Source organism: Cnephaeus nilssonii (genome assembly GCF_951640355.1).
Source record: "Cnephaeus nilssonii genome assembly, chromosome: 17".
NCBI classification, from domain to species: domain Eukaryota; kingdom Metazoa; phylum Chordata; class Mammalia; order Chiroptera; family Vespertilionidae; genus Cnephaeus; species Cnephaeus nilssonii.
Genome location: NC_137088.1, coordinates 7281395 through 7301860, shown reverse-complemented (window position 1 = coordinate 7301860; position 20466 = coordinate 7281395). Strand labels below are relative to the sequence as shown.

Sequence of the window (20466 nt, the reverse complement as noted above, 5' to 3'; positions counted from 1 at the left end):
CTATTCCAGCACCTTCTGACATATCCTATGCAAGCGCTGCCACTCTCGGTTGCCCATGCATGGGGCAGGTCAGAAGTACCAGGAAGCTAATGCCCTGCAGGAGTAACCTTCAGCCAGTGATGGTGGGAGTTGAAATACCTCGTCTTCATACTCTTTGGGCAAGAAACTCTGAGGTGCAGTCAGCACCGTCTCCCGGAAGTTCCCAGCAGTATGTAGTACCTTGTGTGGGCTTACCTTTCTTCTCTGAGTCATTTCTCTCTTCCCCACTAATGCTTACTGCAGTCACCTCCCAGATAAACTACTTGCACTCACATCCTTGTCCCAGGGTCTGCTTCTTGGGGGATCCAAGTTGAGAAAGACCCTCCACAAGAGCAACTCCAGGTGAGAACTTCCCATTGGATCGGGTCCTCAAACTCAGATTTCTGAGTTACTCGGAGTGAGAGAGTCAGGCTTAATTCTTTGGTTGCTTTGTGGTTTTAATTTAGCTTACCTCTCACTGGTGGAGCAGGCAGTTTCCTCCTCTGCTGTCTCGATGTGTCTATTGTTTGTACCTACAAACAGAACATAGCAATCAACACACCTTCTCAAAGCCAGAAAACGTTATCTTCCGAATTTCCCACAGGAGGGGGGGACACACACCTGGTTCCTTTGCTTCTGATCGCGTTTCCTGGCGAGGTGCACACACGGTGCTATGTTGAGTCCTGCGATGGTCAGGGCCGAAATCCGGCTCTCGATATCAGAAATCTTAATGTGGCAGAGAGACAGGATCAGTAGGAAGAAAGCACAGGTGGGGAGAATCCTTGTGAAAAGTGTTATAAGTCAGTAAAGACTAAACCGGCTTTGCTCTGGCTGGTGTGGCGCAGTTGGTTGAGCGTCAGCCCATGCACCGAGAGGTCACCAGTTCAATTCCCAGTCAGGGCACCTGTCCGGGTTGCAGGTTTGATTCCCAGGAGGGGGTGTGCAGGAGGCGGCCAATTGATGTTTCTCTTCCTCTCCCTCACCCCCCCTCTAATAAATAAAATCATTTTTTAAAAAGAACAAATCTGCTTTGATATATGCTCTTTTATTCATTCAACTTCTACCAAGCACTTCTCTATCTACTGCTTTAGTGGGAAAATAAAACACAGGCTATTCTTTGTAAGTTTAAATTTCTAGTTGGTGGCTCTAGAGCTTGTCGGCCATGTCAGAGTGCCCCTAGGGATACATGGGAGCCCAGGGCCCGTGGGAAAGCCTGGCCCACGGGGTGGTCAGGGGAGGCTTCCATGGGAGGTAACACTTGATGTGAGCTTTGAAAGGCAAGTGTGATGTATAGTCCGGCTTCATTTTCCCATGGCATCATGAATCCAAAACCACAGCTCTGAGTTTTAGGAGGGATCCCCAGCAACTCCCAGCTCAAGTCCATTTCCTCTATCGAGAAACTCTGTCCACTCTCTGGGCATCGGTTTCCTTGACTATAACATCGGAAGGTCCGAAGGGCCCACTCAGTGCCAGAAAGAACCTGGTCCATCCCTGTCCCCGGGATAAAGAAGACACAGTCCCTACTCTTAGAAAATGGCATTATTATGTGTTGTCACCATGCTAAGTGTGCTTCATTCATGAACTCATTCATAATCCAGTGACAGGAAACCATTCCTTGGTTTTATAGATGAGGAAACCATGGCTCAGAAGGATAGGTAATATACCCACCATCTCACAGCTGGTCTGGGGCAGACATCGGAATTGATGCCAGTGTTCCTGCTCTTGCCACGTTCTCAGAGGCCTTGCCAAGGCTGGCATGGGAGGCACAGGAAGGGGCAGGAGAAGACTGGCAGAGTTGAGGGAGGAGGTGGGGATCACGGTTGACCTGCTGACATGGCGCAGACTGAGTGGTGCTGGGCATGAAACAAGTAACCTGAACGTAGGCCCAGCAGCCATGTGAGTGCTCCACCTCGAGGTCCCCATTGCCTTCCCCATCCCTCAACTTGTTGGTGCCGCTCAAGACAAGCTCTAATTCTACCGTCATTTACTGAGGGCTTCTTTGGACAAAGCCTACTGGGACAGGTGCTATAAGAAGTGCAGAGAGAAGGACTGAAAAGTCAGCAAATTTGGGAGATGCTTCCTCTAGCCCCGAGGAGGGGCTGGCTTAGTCAGAAAGAAGAGGAGGTAGGTGAAGGCCAAGCCCGTGGCAGCTGGTGAAAGAATGCAAGGATAGCTGTCCTGCAGCCAGCCACCAGCGGGGCCGCGGTGCGGCCCCTGCCCCTCCCGGGCTCGCAGAGGCCTTCCTGTCTGACTCCTCAAGTATCACTGAGAGCTGCACTGCTTGGGTTTACAGTCCAATAAGTTGCACAAGCCTCTGAGAAAGGTTGCAGGCTAAACCTTTATCAGTCATTTGCAACTGGTGTGGATTAGATGCCCACCATCTTGTCTGGAAGCAGTTTTGATAGAGGGCCTTGCTCCGAGGGCCCTGGGAGACAGCTCAATGGGAGAGCAAACTGCTGACCTCCTGATTTGCTCACTACCAGGTTCTGGATAAGAAGGGATTAATTTTTCAAGTTTTAGTCCATAGGGCAAAGGACAAAAAGAGAGGAGACTACTGAGGGTTGATTTTTACCCATGTCTATCTGTCTGTCTATCTATCCATCCATCCATCCATCCATCCATCCATCCATCCATCCATCCATCCATCCACTCATCCATTCATCCATCCATCCATCTAGTTATATTCCACTGTACGCCTAAGACTGCATGCCCAATAACCCTTAAACTTGATAGAAGAGGAGTTTCCTGTTTTGAGTTTCCTGGGAGCCAAAGCAGAGAGATCAGTGTAGGAGTCAATGTCCACAAGATAAAGACCAAGCACTCAGGAGAATCGCTTTTCCTGACACTAAGAGTTAAGAGAGACTTTCCCCAGGAACGCCCACACGGTGACTGAATAATGCAGTGGACAGCATCCTTAGTACAACCCGTGGCACAGAGTAAGGCAGACTGAACATTAGCTATTAATAACAACATTGTAAAATTCAGACATGAATAATAAATTAATAGGCACATTCAAACATAGGATATTTTGGATTCCAGGATTTCCTGCCATAAAATTTGGTTCCAGTAATTTAAGCCTAGGAAAATTTGGAAGCAGGAGTAACTAGTTATTAGAACAAAACCTTCCCAAACATCCATAAATAATATTTCTTCCCGCTAAACCCTAACCCTAAGTGGCATAGGTTTTAAAGAGAAGTCTGATATATTATCACGGCTGTAGTTTGGGCAAAGGAAGGCTGCACTTTAAAAGGAATCCACCCTGAAGGATCATATCCATGCAACTGAGCTGGAAATGCAGGAACTGAGAGATACAAGGACTTCGAAATGATTCTTGTGGAATACAGGGTGCTCTCTCCTTTTGCCCGGCGATCTCCCATCTGGGCAGAGAGGGGTGTTCTTACCTGGAGCTCAGCATGGTGGACCTGGGCTGCAGCCGTGGCCACCTGGTCCTCCAGATCTGCCAGTTCGGTCTCATCAGTGCCACTGTGGATGCAGCGGGCGGCATCCTCCAGCTCATTCAGCTGGCCTTCCAGTCCGTACACAGTGCCTGCCGCCAGGTACACCTGCAGGGGAGGCACAGCCTTGAGCTCAGCTCTGCAGACCCAAGACCAAAGCAAGAGGCCAGAAGGTTCATCTTTTACTCTGTGTCCCTGCTTTCCTGGCACCAGGAGAGAGTCTGTGGGTTGGCACAGACACCGGCTAGACAGGCGCTCACAGCTAAGGTGGTGGCGCCGGCAGGACAATGATGGCGACGATGATGACAACGACGCATATTTATTGAGCCAAGTGCTGAACCAAGGGCTTTGTGCGACGTATTTAATGCTCATGGCATAAACCCTGGAGGGAGGTACTAGTACCATCACTGTATCAGAGGTGAGAACATTGTGTCCTAGAAGTTCAGGGACTTCTCCGGGTCTCATAGCTGTGAGGCGGTGGAGCCTGGTTTTGAACTCGGGGGGGGGGGGGGGGGCTGATGCCAGACCCCACGCCTTAATCCACCCTGCCCTGTGATGCTGTGATAGTCTTGTGTGGAATGTTATGACTTTTATATTTCAAACTTGGACATACAGGTACTAGGATTAATGTGGTTCAAGGTTGACATGACATTGGTTCTGTTGCAGGGCTGAAATAACAACATTTAGCACGTTATATAATGAAAATGTTATTCTAACCTTAAAAGACAACCCACTGAAAAACATTAACCCAGAATTGCCTGCTTAATAAAGGCCAATTTTTGGTGAAAACTATGGTTACCATGTCTGAGTAGTCTGTCCTCTCCATATCCTAATCACTGATGACAATGACCCCACTGACTGGCTCCTGGTTCAGCAAGTCTTTCTCAAAATGGTTCAAGGGATGAGAATAGATGTTTCATTAAAAAAGGACTTTGTGGTCAAAGCCCCTTTCATCTAGGAATAAAGAGAATTAAGCAGATTTCTTTACTGTAGGATGTCTCTGTCTTTCACGTACTAACATGTATCTCAGTTTTCCTAGAAAGAGTATACAGGTTTCTCAAACTTATTGAATCTTAGAGCATCTTATTGGGTTTGGCTTCCAGGAAACCTACTTTAGGGGGCTGTAAGACACTAAGAGACAGTCTTTCTTTCCTTGCTCTCTGAGGTCAGAGAACCATCTGAGAAGCACAGTTCTAGTGCCGCATGCTCTCCTGTGCTGTGGGGTTTACCAGAGCCTTGAAGAGGAGGACCAACATCCTTTATCTGGTTCTGGATTCTGGGGCAGAGCTGGGTCCTGGTGGGGCAGTTGCCACTGGTTGTAGACTACATGGCTAACATATTCGGTGTTGCTGAGAGTTACAGAACAGAGCTAAAAGGGAAGTTTGGATGGTCCCTCCACTGCCTCTGTAGCTGGGAATTACGGGGTACCTCAGGCTGTCTCTGCCATTTAGCAAAGATAAGAATAAGAAAGGTAGCCTTAACCGGTGTTGCTCAGTGGATAGAGCGTCGGCCTGTGGACTGAAGGGTCCCGGGTTCGATTCCGGTCAAGGGCATGTACCTTGGTTGCGGGCACATCCCCAGTAGGAGGCGTGCAGGAGGCAGCTGATCGATGTTTCTCTCTCATCATTGATGTTTCTAACTCTCTATCCCTCTCCCTTCCTCTCTGTAAAATCAGTAAAAAAAAAAAAAAAAAAAAAGAATAAGAAAGGTGCTCAGATGGGGATGGGAGGGTGAGGGAGCCGACTGGTCCCTCCCACTCACAAGGTGGCCCTTGTTGGTCCCTAGTGTTTACACCATAGCCCAGGAATGGTCATGCTAGTGGTTCTCTATTGATCCCTAGATACATTTTCCATCCCCTCTGCCCTGATTTGTGTTATATAGGGCTGGTCTACATGAACTTCATCACCAAGGCTCCCTTGCTGACTGGGATGGGTTTGGCCAAGGGGAGACACCAGCAAGATATCCAAGGCAGGAGAAGACAGAAGTTAGAGCCTTCCTGGGCTCTCTCCTTGCCTGGGCCCCATGCTGACAGCTTCCACTAGGGGGCGCTCTTCCAGAATCCAGTTCTCCCTGGGCTACACTGTTTAGGGCTGGCGTCCGCTTCCTCCTATGGCTACCCTCTGGATGCTACAGCACCCCTTAACCCTGACCACACCCCAGTTACTCATCCTTTCCTGAAACTCTCCTCTTCCAGCCAGACCCCGACAGGCACGATAGAGCCCTTTCCTTCACAGCTCTCAGCAAGAGCACCGAGAGACCCAGGCACTCAACCCAAGAAACCGAAGCCCCACTGTGTGTGCAGGGGAGGCTGGGGCTGGCCCAGGTCCCTCCTGCCTTTTGGGAAGAAAGGGCCGATCTCACCGGGCTGGCTCCAACAGCAGGTGAGAAGTGTCAAAGCCGAGAGACGAAGGGGGTTCTGAAATCCCCATGCCTCCCGCTAATTAAATGGATGAACGAGGCAGTTTATGAAAACGGGAGATTCGACATCTGAATGTGACATTTTTATCTTAGGCAGCTCTGAAGCCTTCAGAGGTATTTTTAAAGGCGAAACATTCTTAAGCCAACGATCTCTTTCATCTAGGAGTCCTGGTCTGCGGTGGCCGATGTTCAGAAGGCGAGAATCAGTGTCGCCGTGTCTATTTCTGACAGTCCCCGGGTTCCTGGGCACAAAGGGGAAAGGCACGGGGGGAACGAGGGGCGCTCTTTAGAAGAGCCAGACAAAAGGCGCGGCTTAATGAGATCAGCTGCACCCCGAGGCCAGCCTGAGCAGCAGCCCTGGCCTCTCCTGCCGCTCGGATGAATCCCATCTGGAACCCGCAGAGCTGGGCAGCCTGTTCTGGCGCTGTGGTCGGGTGAACTGAAGAGATAAAGAAAAGCCATCCCTTCTTGGACTCAAACCCCCTCACATTCAAAGGCACACAGACAGAGTTGCTTCTGAGGTGAAACTGGAGGCAGCTGGAGCGGGGAAAGGGAAGGGGAAGGAGGAGGAGGAGGAAGGCGGTTAACTCTTTGGGGACAGGAGAGGCAGCCTCGAGGGGCTGGGCAGGGGAGCGGGACATGACAGACCCTGGCCTGTGAGCTCCCGTCCCTGCTGGGATGGGCAACATCCTGGATCAGGGGGTGAGAGGGTGTGCTTCACGCCGAGGGTGTTAACAAACCCAAGGAAAGAGACATAACGCACCATGAAAAGATCTTCTAAAACGAAAACTCCCACAAGGACATTCTCCAGCATGCTCCTTGCGGAAGAGAAAGGCACGCTGAGCTCGACTGACCATGATCATTTAAATCCTGATTACTTCGCACAATGTTTATACCATACTTTGTTAAAAAAATAAATAAAAGCAACCCTTTCCCAGTGATCCATATCTTCACTTTAACCTTGTCAGTTCAGTGTGTCCGGGGTCAGGGCCATTTTGGGACGGTCAGCACGGAACGAACTGAATGATTAGACACAGTGAGGGAATGGAGGCCTGCACATTAGGCGTAATCATTTCTTCACAAAAGGACTCCATTCATCGGATGAAATCATACTTCAGATAAGCATTCTCTGGGCCCCTCCAGTGTTTGCCAGGCCGTGGCCAAGGGCAAGAGGTAGCCAGCAGGCCCCGTGCTATAGGAATTTACATGTCTGGTTCCCAACCTGCGGGTGATTGTGCCCCCCCCCTCCCTACAGGGCCCCCTCCAAATTTGACAATGTCTGGAGACATATTTTTTAAAAATATTTTTTTATTTATTTCAGAGAGGAAGGGAGAGGGAGAGAGAGAGAGAAACATCAATGATGAGAGAGAATCATTGATCAGCTGCCTCCTGCATGCCCCCCTATTGGGGATCGAGCCCACAACCTGGGCATGTGCTCTAACCAGGAACCAAACAGTGACCTCCTGGTTCATAGGTCAATGCTCAACCACTGAGCCAACCAGGCTGGAGACATTTTTGATTGTCAAAACTAGGAGGGCCCTAGCTGGTTTGGCTCAGTGGGTAGAGTGTCAGCCTGCGGACTGAAGGGTCCCAGGTTCAATTCCGGTCAAGGGCATATGCCCAGGTTGCAGGCTCAATCTCCAGTAGGGGACATGTAGGAAGCAGCCAATCGGAAATTCTCTCTCAGCATTGATGTTTCTATCTATCTCCTTCTCCCTTCCTCTCTGAAATCAATAAAAATATATTAAAAAAACAAAACAAAACAAAACTAGGAGGGGCCCAGCAGAAGGCAGCTGATTGATAATGTTCCTCTCATAGATGTTTCCATTTCTCTATCCCTCCCCCTTTCCCTCTCTCTCTAAAAATAAATAAAAACATATTGAAAAAAAATAAAACAAAAACAACTTGGAGGGTGCTGCTCCTGGCATCTAACAGAGAGAGACTAGGGATGCTACTAAATATCCTACAATGTGTAGCACAGCCCTTATGACAAAGAATTACTAACCCCAAGTGTCAATGATGCCAATCGAAGGGGAGACCAATGGGTGACAAAAAGTCCAGCAAAGTGAGGCGAGCACTTTGATCGACACACGCTTAGGTTTCAGGGGAATCCAAAGGGAGAAAATCTTCAATTTTTAAAGTGAAACAGAGATTGGCTTTTTTTGGGGGGTAAAACTTTGAGGTATTTTGATTTGTTGTTTCACCTTTTAGCAAAAATTCCCTCTAAGAACAGTTCCTGATTTCTGTGAATAGTATTCATTAGAACACCCCACACCAGGGTTCAGTCAGCTGGGTCCGCAAAGATGGAATCAGCTGACTTGGTTGGATACCAGTTTCGTGGGCAGAACTATGCCAGCTGGTGATGGGGACTCTGGCCTGAGCAGCTATGTCCAAATCTCTGTGTCGCCCCTGGAATGCGTTGCTGGAAAATTCTCATTGGACCTTTATGGGAATACTCAGCAATGATTGTGGATATTTACACGGAAGAATCTATTACATTCTTTCTGTCCTCACAAGTTGGAAGGACAGAAAACGCTATGACCAGCAGACGCATCTGAGGAGCAGGGCAGACCAGTTGTAGTAACCTGAGTTCTGTGGGCAACTACTCTCATCTCCTACAATGGCGCTGGCCACGCCCTACCTGGATCCCCACATCCCTTTTATAGCCTCTGCATAGCCCCATCCATGCCCACTCCCCACCCCCAAGTGTCAGTGTGCTTTTGTTCCCAATAGCTCAAGTCTACACACAAGACTGCCCTTGGGCTGCTGTAGACACCTTGCTGCACGCAAAGAGAATGAAGAGCCTGTTGGCTGGCGGAAGGGCCCGCTCCTTTGTCTTAGACCAGTGGTCGGCAAACTCATTAGTCCACAGAGCCAAGTATCAACAGTACAACGATTGAAATTTCTTTTGAGAGCCACATTTTTTAAACTGAAACTTCTTCTAACGCCACTTCTTCAAAATAGACTCGCCCAGGCCGTGGTATTTTGTGGGAGAGCCACACTCAAGGGGCCAAAGAGCCACATGTGGCTCGCGAGCCGCAGTTTGCCGACCACTGTCTTAGGTCAAACAACTCTGAGAGGCAACCTAAACCCGAGTTCCCTGCAGGAGCAGACTGAAGCTACTCTTGGTCTAAGATCAGACCTTCATTTGGCTTCTTCCCTCTCCCTTTCTTTCCTCACTCCTGGAAGCACTTCCCTACCAAATCACTTGTAGGCAGCTCCTCATCTCAGGACGCCAGCCCAAGACCCTTCCTGAGAATGTATTTGCTCTGGTGGTGGTGGTGTGTATGTGTCCTTGCCCTCTTTGTGACGAGTTATAACTCCACCAGCTGCTTCTTCACACATGCTTGCCCCAGACAAGGCTCATCCACGCCATCTTACGTTTTCTTCCAGGGAGGTCAGCTGCTCATCCAGTCTCACTTGGTCTGTCCCAAGAGGAAATGTCCCCTTCTCTCTGTCAGGGGGGCCAGGGGGGAACTCCCAGGGCCCTGTCGACTCTGCTATCAACTCCTCCGTGGCGTTGATGACTTTCAGGACTTCTGTGGAGATGTTGCAGAGAGAAACAGCAGAATACTTCTGTTTGGTCCAACAACAGAAGGAGACAGAAGACAAGAACAGCACATTAACAACGACGTGGAAATTCTCCATTATCATGGCGCTCATCATGAGATTGCGTCCATTATAACAGACACAAACGTTAATGTGCCAAAGGAACGAGAAGCTAAGCAATCTACACAGCAGCGGGGGACTCAGAGGAGGCCTGATTTGACTTGGCCTGGCTTTTGAGACTCACTCTGATTTATATCTGAGTCTTAGGGAGGGAGGAAGGGAAGCTCAAGAGGAAGCTACCATGTCTTCTGTCCATTGCTGAGAGTTTTATATCCATCACCTCACTTTCTGGATGATATCCTACTTCCTCCACAGAGCTTCAGTCACAGACTCTGTCAAATACAACCACGGTGTGGCCCAGTGGGCAGCTTTCTGGACAGGGAGTTAGGAGACCTGGGCTCTAGATCGGGCTTTAATTTCATCTTGTTACAAGGACCTTGGCCAAGTTATATCCCATTTCTGAAACTCAGTTTGGTCATCTGTACAAAGAGAGTATTGGAAAAGAGTTCCTCTGCAGGGTCTTGCTAGCCACTGTGTGTTAACTCGCACACACCTATTCTCTGGCCCATTCTTCCTGGCTCTCCTCCAGCATAGAGGCTGAACAGAAAAATACTCCATTTCTCAGCCTCCCTTGCAGCTAGGGTAAGGTGACCAGACGTCCCGCTTTTGGCGGGACAGTCCCAATTTTTAACCATTTGTCCCGTGTCCCCCGGTGTTTTAAAAAAGTCCCGATTTTTGGAAAGAATGCACGACAAGCTAGGGAACGGTGGGAGAATGGGAAGGGAATATACGGTTTTCAGCGGCCATGTGGCTATTTAGCCAGGATATGAGTTTTATATTATTTTTGTTAATTTTATAATGTTAAACTTTAATAATAACAAATAATTGTTGAGAACTGATTATCGACAACTGCTTATCAAAGTTCGCATTGTTGATCAGTTGTTAGAATTCGACCACCATTGTTTGGACTTAATGAACAATGGCATTTTTTGGGATTGGCAACGACGAAAACATTTTGTAACTGTCTCTCAGACGATACACATTGTACTGCGTGCTAGTAAGCTAGTTAAACAAGTGATGTCATTACAAATCAGCTATTCAGATAATTTAGGTAAGTAATTTATTTATTTATTTCATAAATACATAAATTTTCTTGAGTTTAGCAGACAGTACTCGTATTATTTATATTTTATAGTGGCGGCAAAAAGTCTAGCGCCGGCCTTGAAAGTGAAACTTACGACTTACGTTACGGCAAATTCATGACCTTTTAAACAACGACAGCAATCTACTTAAAAAAAATTCACTCAAATGAGAAATATGCCAAAGAATAAAATAATACTATACATAATTTTTTATTTATTATATTTGTAAATTGTACTTATGTTGAAATTTAAAAAAATATATTACAATACTATTTTTGCGTTCTATGAAAATTTTTGTTGCTCCATATAGACCAAATTTTTAATCAAGAACACCCCCCCCCCCGCCCCGCCCCTGGTCAATGGTGTCCCGCTTTACCAATGTTAAAATCTGGTCACCTTAAGCTAGGGGCAGTCATGTGACATAGTTCTGACCAATGAGCCTGAAGGGAAAGCCTACTGAGGAGGTTTCTAGAAAAGCTTCTTTTTTCTAACAGGTGAATAGATGCAGCTGATGCTCCCCTTCCCTACTTCTTTCTACCTTGATCACAGACGTGCAGTTATGAGAAAGGTGAGGATAAATACCAAAATGCTGAGTAAGGTGGATCAGAAAGGCTGTGAAGCCCAGATAGCATTATCTGTCACTACCTGCTCCTGAGCATCTTTGTTATAGGAGAAAAATAATTTCCTATCTGTTGAAGTCACTCTCGGCCAAATTTTCTGTTATTTATGACTGAACATTTTCCTAACAGACACAGTTGCTTCTAGCTTTTACATTCATTCATGGCTCCAGATCTGGGCCAAGGTCATTAACGGAGCAGGAGTACTTCAACCCCAAAGAATTGTCCGCATCTTTGAGTTCACCTGAACATATGGCATCAAGCAATAAGCTGGATTTCAATGTTGTTTGGCAGCAATGACTTCCATCTAGAATCAATTTTTAATCCCATCACAGGGCTTATAAATTGGAAGTCCAATATTGCCCACAGGCATTTTGTTGTTGTTTTGCTTTTTGACCAGTAAAATGTTTCAAGAAAACCTGGAATTTTAATGCCTTTGGTACTTTCTAAGGTAACTACCCCATCTATGCTGGCTGAAATATTAATGATGGTTATGGCTTGATTTTGTGAAGTTTTTTCCTCCAAGTAGATTCTACTACAGGTTTTGTCTAAGGAATCAAAGTGTCTAAGGGACGGGTTAGTGGCCAAATCCACAGTTTAGAAGCTAGCTCTGGGGTACGTGCTGGGGCACCTGGTCTCATACCTGACACGTCATCCTAGGGCAGTGATGGCGAACCTATGACACGCGTGTCAGCACTGACACGCATAGCCATTTCTGATGACACGCGGCCGCTGAGGCGGCCGCATGCCAAGGATGAAACATTTGCTGCTCCTGAGGATGAAACATTTGCGAAATAATGTTTTTTCCTCAAAGTGACACACTACCCGAGTTATGCTCAGTTTTTTGGCGAAGTTTGACACACCAAGCTCAAAAGGTTGCCCATCACTGTCCTAGGGAGAGGGCACATTTGCTCAGTGGGCTCCTTCCAGTCTGTGTGCTGCTCGACTGACTCAACAAACTTCAAGGAACTTTGTTACAACCCCCCCCCCCCCCCCCCAAAAAAAAAAGGCTTGGGTGTCAGGAGAAGGGGATGACGGGCGGGTGACCCAGAACCATCAGAATAAAGGCAGTAGCCACGGGCACAGCCAGGGTCAGCTCTTCACTTTGGGACAAACCAGGGCCCTGTATCTCGATGCGGCAGAATGTGGAGGTGAACTGGGCTCAAAAGGATTTCGGCACGAAACGGTTGCCACTGTTTGCTCAAGTCCATTTTAGAAAAGGCAACGTTGCAGGAATGAAGGAAGATTTGCTACCCCTCTCTCAATCAATAAGGCATGGATTCAGAAAACGTGCCCCTTATTTGGCAGAAGAGGTGCCCTAGCACTCCCTTCAAAAAGAAAGACAGCCCTGACCGGTGTGGCTCAGTTGATAGAGCGTCGGCCTGCGGACTGAAGGGTCCCAGGTTCGATTCCGGTCAAGGGCATGTACCTTGGTTGCGGGCACATCCCCAATAGAAGGTGTGCAGGAGGCAGCTGGTTGATGTTTCTCTCTCATCGATGTTTCTAACTCTCTATCCCTCTCTCTTCCTCTCTGTAAAAAATCAATAAAATATATATTTTTAAAAAAAGACAGACATATGACTAAGAGATGCAGGGGGGAGGAAAGTGAGACCACAGCATGATGGAAGGAAAAGAGTGGACATGTAAACCAATCTCCAATGAGTCCAGGGTCATTAACAACCAAGGTTATTAACGGAAAGGACTTAAAAGGTGCTTGAACCAAAAGAGTGATCTGGCCTCCTTACTCCAGCTGAACATATGATATCAAAGCAATAAGTTGGTCATCAGTGTTGCCTGAGAGGCATTGTTCCATTCCATCCATAAATAGCTTGTTTATTCAATCCTAGGCGTTGGCGGCCAAATGTGGCCCAGAGGCATGCTTTTCTGATAAGGATGCCATCTGTGAGTTACACACTCCCAGTTTGTCTGCAGTCCCCACTGTTCATCCTGCATGTTTTATTGGGGGCTCACTGGGGTGCAGGCTCTGTTCCAGGTGCTGGGACAAGCAGTGGACACTGGATAGAGTCCCTGCCCTCATGACATGCCCTGAGCCCTGCCCTAGCCACTTGACCAGATGACATCCTTTCGCCATTGAGTCGAGTGAGGACCGGAAGGCCTGTGGTCTGGTTAAAGGGGAAGTGACTGAAAAATAAGTCCATGGAAACCGGACAAGATCCATCTGTATGGGGAGCGTGCCAGTCTTGCTCTCTACTGGGAAACACAACTCGGAATCCACAAGCGCTGGCAGGGAATCACGTGCTTCTGTCTGTTGCCCAGGAGCGGGCTGCTTGCTGGGATGTGGGGGTGGGCCTGGAAGTACAGATCCCTGGGATCTTGTTAGCCCAACCTCCCGGTTCCTTAGTGGACTCTGGCCCAACACCAGCGATGGGAAGATCCGCCACAGGCTGACGCTGGCTTGTCATGTGGATGTCCGGCTCCCTGCCAGGCCAGACTTAAAAGTAGACAGCACCATCCACAGTTCTGCTACGTCAAGCTGCATGCAGGACTGGACAGGGTCTGGTCAGATAAAATGCTGGTGGGGATTTGGGGTGCTGGCAGGGAGCCCTGTGTGGGGGAGAAAGGAAAAGCTAAGGATCCTTTCTTCCCTGTTGCTCACAGCCTCGAGGCAATGGCAAACACAAGCGCAGTCTGAGAGCCAGAGTGAGCTCTCTATGACAGCGGCTGATAGTCCTTCAGACATTCATGAGAAGAGGGCTCTGATGTGACAGTGCCATGGCATCTAGGAAGGGAGAGGGGAGAGTGTGGAGAAAACCGGCGGGTGGAAAAGGGGCTACCGCAGACCAGGAAGGTTGGCCAAAGACATCTGTGGCCCAGGGCCCCCCACAGACAGTGGGATGAGAACAGCAGTGAACCCTGGCAGTAACCAGATTCCAAGTGATCAAAGAAGTACAGATTAAACAACCAATCTTATCAAGTGCCGGACACACGTGCGCTTCCCCCTGAAAAGGCCTCGGCTCTGGGATACCTTCTTTATTTGCCTGGCCTCCGACACAGGTACTAGGGTCACTCCGTCTTACCGATGAGGCCCTGAGGCTCAGAGCAGTGACGGGGTTTGTCGGGGGAAGGAGCCAGCATTTGCACCCAGGCCCGCCTGATTTCAAAGCCCAGGTCTCAGCACTCCGGCCTGAGGAGCCTACCCCTCAGAAGGCTGGTTCTGACTGTCAGAGAAAAGCACAGGGAAGGATTACTGCAGCTTGAGCCAGAGGTCAGAGGGCCGCAATGGGAATGGAAGGATGAGAGCACACTATTCTGGAAAGGGAACAGCGGATGCTGGGGCTGTGGAGGGAAGAGGGGGCAGCAAGTGCCGGCGGCTGAGCTTGCCAGCTGAGTGACCTGGAAGAAACGGACACCGTGAAAGGAGGCTTAAATGCCAGGAGAAAAAGAACAGTCATTAAGCTTTTGAAATAAGGAAAAAGGTAATATTTCCAAGTTCCTTTCTTACAACCCAAGGGGCACAGTGGTTACCAAATGCCAAAAGGGGGCAGCCTCGAGTCATCTACCTGGCATCCATTATTTATGATGTCAAGTTTCCCGAGTGGGTTTAGGGGGCACAATCTTCATAGCTGGCTTCAGTAAAAAGGAGAAAATGTGGGGCCCCCGGTCTTCCTTTCAGCCTGGTGATGAATGGATGTTCCTTCGGGGGCCAGTAGGGGGCGGTGGGCATCCAAGTGACATATTGGCACCCAAAGGACTGGCCCTCCCGGAGGAACTCTGGGCAGAGTGGAAAAGCCCTTTAGCCATTCAAGTTGCATAAATACATTTGGGGCCACGCCCTCTCCCTGCAGGATGCTGCTCCTGAGGCCCTTTGTGGGGAAGAGGAGAGGAGAGAAGGAAGCCAGCCTGGAGTTAACGCGGCTCCCTCCAGTGCCCAGTGTGACAGGCTCGGCATCATTTCCTTTAACCCTCACATCAGCCTCACGTGGTGGATGCCTTCATCCCCTCTTCAGAGGTGAAGAGACCCTGGCTCAGCGAGGAAGATACCGAGCTGGGGTTGGAGCCCAGAGGCATTGGTCTCTGAAGTCCACGCTCCTCCCCACCGGTCATATCACTCCCCACCCCCAACATGCCTAATTCCCGGGACCCAATGGACTGTAGAAAGTGATGATGGAAGAGAACTGAACTGAGTAATCAGACCAGAGAACAACAGGTCAGCAAGAGAAGGGCCCTTGGGTGGTTCTGCAGCCTCCACCGAGGGACCTGGCTCAGAATGAGCTTGATGATCTGGCAATGGCCAACCACACCACAGAGCCTGAGGTCTACCCATGACAGGCTCCTGCGCTGAGCCCTTCTGAGCCCACCCGGGATTGGGCCGCCAAGGACAAGCAGAGTGAAGAGGGATGAGGTCTCCGAGAAATTCTGCTCTGAGTGTGACACCGACTTCCCAGGCTGCCCATCACTCTCTGCCCCAGGTCACAGGTGCTGTCCCGGCGCTAGGAAAGGCTACCAGACACCCAGAGCAGGCAAGGACATGTGTCCAAATGCCCTAATTTCATGTATTTTCTTCCCTTTTCAAAGGTGAGAAAAGAAACCCCATATGTCCTCTAAACAGCTGACAGAAATCTGCTAGAAAAATTCAATGCAAATATGTTGCCATTCTCAAGAAACATAAGGCGCTCCGGCGAGGCTACAGCCCGTCAAAATACGCTCTCCAGCAACAGACTCATGTCCCGAAGAGTGACTAGATGAGAGAGGGGGGAAGAAACTGGAGCACAATCCGACTAAATTAGCATGTGTAATAAACCGAAACAAAGCGTAACGGAGATTAGACAGCCGACCCCTCGGAGTGGCTTCTTAACTCATCCTCATTTTGATGGTCAAGTCGTTTATGAAAGAAATAAACCATTTTAAAATGGTAATTACCGAAATGCATTTTCTAAAATGTGCCATTTGCGGCCTAGCTCTAGAAGGAAACCCACTGGTCTGTGCATTTCCCTGCCCTTCCTGGGAGGAGTCTCTGTTGTTGATGTGCCCCCCGCCCAAACCCCCGCCCCAGCCAGGCCACTGCAGGACCTGGTGCGGGCGAGAGACCTTTGACCAGATCTTGCCTGGCAGATGTAGAGCAGGTGGTGCTTCCTGTCCTGGCTGAGGAGGTGACTGTGGGCATCAGTGTTTTTTTGCTTTTGTATGTTGTCTATTCCTCAGAAAAAAACGGTTCCTGATACCGACTGGAAGCATTTTTCCCCACTGCTGGTGGTAACCGGGGCACCCCCAGGGCGCACACTCAGCTCTGAAGAAGCCCAACAAGACATGAAACCATCTTCCACGATCACTGGGAAAGGAGGAGGCACATGGCAGCCAGGGTGACTTCATATGTGTAAGGTCCTCCTTGTTACTCCTCTGCTGAAACCTTCCCAGGTGCTTCCCCTCGCATCCAGGACAGAGCGCAATTCTTGGCATGGCCCTGCCTGCTCTGGCCCTGCCCTCTCTCACGTCCCCATCACTCTCCTCTTGGCCCCCTCGCTCCAGCCACCCTGGTCTTTAACCTGTTCCTTGAAGCTGTCAAGGTCATGTTCACCTCAAGGCCTTGCATGTGTTCCTCTGTCTGATAAACCTGTCCTTCAGATCTTTGCTTGACTTTTCCTCCTTGTCCTGCAGGTCTCAGTCTCAGAGACACTTGGTCACACCATCCAGGACTCAGCCTCCTTCCAACTTGCCCCCATCACTGCCCCTGCTTAGTCTTCTTCTTAGCCCTTGTCATCCTCTGACATCTTCCCCCGGATGTGTGTCCATATTCATCTGCTGTTTCCTCCAACAGAAGGTAAGTTCCATGAGAGCAGGGAACTTTCCTCCCTTATTCTTACTATATTGCAGCTCTTTGTTCAACAATTATTTGTTGACTAAATAGTGAATGAACAGGGATTCAAATTCCATTCTCCCCTCTGCAAAGGAAGAAGTGAGCCTTTGTCCCAACACCATTTACTAAGAAGTGATTTTTTCACACTCAGAGGGGAGAGGTGGGTGCAAATCATAAAATGAATAGTTCAATTTTAATATATTCTAGGATATACTCTGGACTTTTTCATTGCATTTTGTATCAATATTCGCAAATTTAATTACTGTGCCTTTAAGACATAATGTAATATCTTAACAGATAGGCCCTCTTCATCCCTCTTATTTTTTTCTAAACATTTTGAAATTATTCTTCATTTTATTTTTATCAGATGATTTAAAAAAATCCTTTTGGAAAGTTAATAAGTACTCGGTTTGGATTTTGATTTGAATTACATTAAACTTCTGCCGAAACCGGTTTGGCTCAGTGGATAGAGCGTCGGCCTTCGGACTGGAAGGTCCCAGGTTCGATTCCGGTCAAGGGCATGTACCTTGGTTGCGGGCACATCCCCGGTGCGGGGTGTGCAGGAGGCAGCTGGTCGATGTTTCTCTCTCATCGACATTTCTAGCTCTCTATCCCTCTCCCTTCCTCCCTGTAAAAATCAATAAAGTATATTAAAAAAAAAAAAAACTTCTACCTTAACTCTGGAAAAAGTCATTTTACACTACCTTCCCTACTAGCAAACTGCTAGATTTCTTGGAGATCTGCAGTTTTCTTGCTAAGTCTTCATTTCACATTCTTTGCTTCTATTATGGGTAGAATTAATTTCCATTTTACCCCTCCATCTCCCCGCACCGGGTTTGAGATTCATCTGCAAATTTAGTTGATGGCAAATTAATGGCTAAACTAAAAACTCCTGACATAGGGAGTTCTAGCTTGAGTCCCAGAACCATTTGAGCTGTATTGTGTAATTATGCTGAGTGATGTGGATCTATGAGCAGACGGGCTACTAACAGACCTTCTCTTAGAATAGAATGGGTTTTAATTTTGCATTTATTTGCAAGATTGCAGAATTCTCTTACAAACTCTATATCTCAGGCAAATGTTCGTGATCTCTGACTTTATCTAGGTCTTTATTGCTGCCTGCGGATCCTTTCTATCCACATTATTTTCTCTTCCATTCTATGTGATAGCTATTTCAAACCGTCTCCACAATCCTGAAACTCCAATGCCCTTATTCCCTCACTTTCCGAAGAAAAACCTGCCTTCTAGTCAGAGAGCTAGAGAGAGGAGGGGAAAACAAAACACAAAAAAAAAACAAAACCACAACATAAAAGAAAACCTCTTCAACTTCTTGACATCAAATCTACCCACTTGCTAGTATCTGGACCAATCTGTCTTTGCTATTCCAATGTTTTCTGGACCTCATCCCCTCCTTTTCCCCAAGATTCCCTTATGGCTGGACAATTAGGGTGTTTTAATCTTTTCCTACAATACAAATACAATGCTTGATGAACTGCACTGTGATATCCTTGGCTGCTTACCCAATTTCTCTCCTTTAGGATAAATGAATGAAAGTATGATTGCTGGACCAAGGGGTATGTAGACTTTGATGGCTTTGAGTTACCAAGTTACCACTGATTTCTTCTTTGACCCATTGGTTGTTCAGGAGTGTGCTGTTTAACTTCCACATATTTGTGACTATTCCAATTTTCCTCCTGTTATTAATTTCTCCTTTCATAATATAATGTTTGGAAAAGATATTTGGTATGACATCAATCTTCTTAAATTCGGTAAGAACTGTTTTGTAACCTAACATATGCTCTCTCTTGAAGAATGTTTTGTGTGTGCTGGAGAAGAAAGTATACTCTGCTGCTGTTGCATGGAATGTTCTGTATGCGCCTGTTTGGTTCATTTGATGTATAGTTTAAATCCAACATTTCCTTAGTGCTTTCCTGTCTGGATGATCTATTGAAAGTATTGAAGTCCTCTACTATTATTGTATTGTTGTCTATTTCTCCCTTTAGATCTTTTAGTGTTTGCTTAGTATATTTAGGTGCTCTGATGTTGGGTATATATATACTTATGATTGTTATGATTGATGAATTGGCTCCTTTATCATTATATAATCACCTTTCTGGTAAGCTTTTGAGTTAAAGTCTATTTTGTCTGATGTTAAGTATAGCGACCCATGCTCTCTTTTGATTTTCACTTGCATGGAATATCTTTTTCCATTCCTTCACTTTGAGCCTATGTGTGTCCTTAAAGCTGAAATGAGTCTCTTGTAGGCATATAGTTGGGCCTTCTTCTTTTTTTATATATATCCATTGAGCTACTCAATATCTTTTGGTTGTAGAATTTAATCCATTTACATTTAGAGTGATTATTGATAGGTAAGGACTTTATAAAGCCATCTTATTGTTTCCTGGATGTTTTGTTCTTCTCTTGTTCTTTTCTTCCTCTCTTGTTGTCTTTGCGAACTGCTGATTTTCCATCATCATTGCTATTCTGGAACTTCTCCACTGGACTCCTGGACTCCCACAAAGGCTCTCTTGTCCACTGCTATTTGTTTAATTTCATGTTCTCCAGGGGTTACAGGGCCATGGCCAAGAGGAGCTAGAGTTGGTTCACAGGCCACGCCATGGTCCACAGCCATGACCAAGGTCTGTATGCCTCCTATCTGATGCATGAGTGGGCGAGATGCCTCCTGGGAGTATATATGGGTCATTGTCATTCTTTACACTCTTATGGAGAGAGGAGTCCTAGCTTTTATGAAATACCTAAAGAGATCTGCAACACTCAAAAGGTTAAACGCCACTGCTGTTGAGTTTTTATCTTCTTATTTTATCAGAAATGGTTGCTTAACTGTATCAGCTATTGCTTAGAATTCATTCTTCATTCAACATTTATGAATTTTCTACTTTATGTCAAACAGCAATCAAGGAATTTAACAACATAATCATGTTTTTCCCCTTTTTCTTGTAAATATAATGGAAAATATTAATGTTTCATAAAATTGATATTATTGATATTCCTAGACTAAATCCTACATGGCCATTGTAAATTATTATTTTATTATGTAGTTGGAAACCATTTACTAACATATTGAGGATTTTTGAATCTTTATTAACCAGCGAGTTAGTATATAAATTTTTGGTGGTATCTGACTTTTGGGTCAGATTCAGACCAAGATTTAAAATAAATAAAATGAACTTGGATACTTTCAATTTTTTAATGCTAAAGAACAGTTTAACTAGTATGGAAGTAACTAGTAATGTGAACATTTGTTGAATTTTATTGGCAGAGACACTTGGGTCTAGCTTCTTCTTGAGGACTAACTCTTTGACTACTTTGCCAATTTCTTCCATGGTCTGTTCAGATTTTATAATACTCAGAGACAGTTTTGCTTTTTACTT

The 20466-nt window shown here is 47.0% G+C and overlaps 1 protein-coding gene across 2 annotated transcripts in view; it reads right to left on the bottom strand.

Annotated features, from left to right (window-relative positions):
* The window catches only part of MYRIP (myosin VIIA and Rab interacting protein), a 165226-nt gene that overhangs the window by 5480 nt on the left and 139280 nt on the right, over positions 1-20466 (bottom strand). For both annotated transcript variants that reach the window (XM_079795413.1, XM_079795414.1), the window contains exons 12-15: positions 9273-9467; positions 3420-3581; positions 640-744; positions 491-551 (exon numbers count right to left, since the gene is read on the bottom strand). In XM_079795413.1, the coding sequence (XP_079651539.1) occupies positions 491-551; positions 640-744; positions 3420-3581; positions 9273-9467 (523 nt within the window). The remainder of the gene's footprint in view (positions 1-490; positions 552-639; positions 745-3419; positions 3582-9272; positions 9468-20466) is intronic.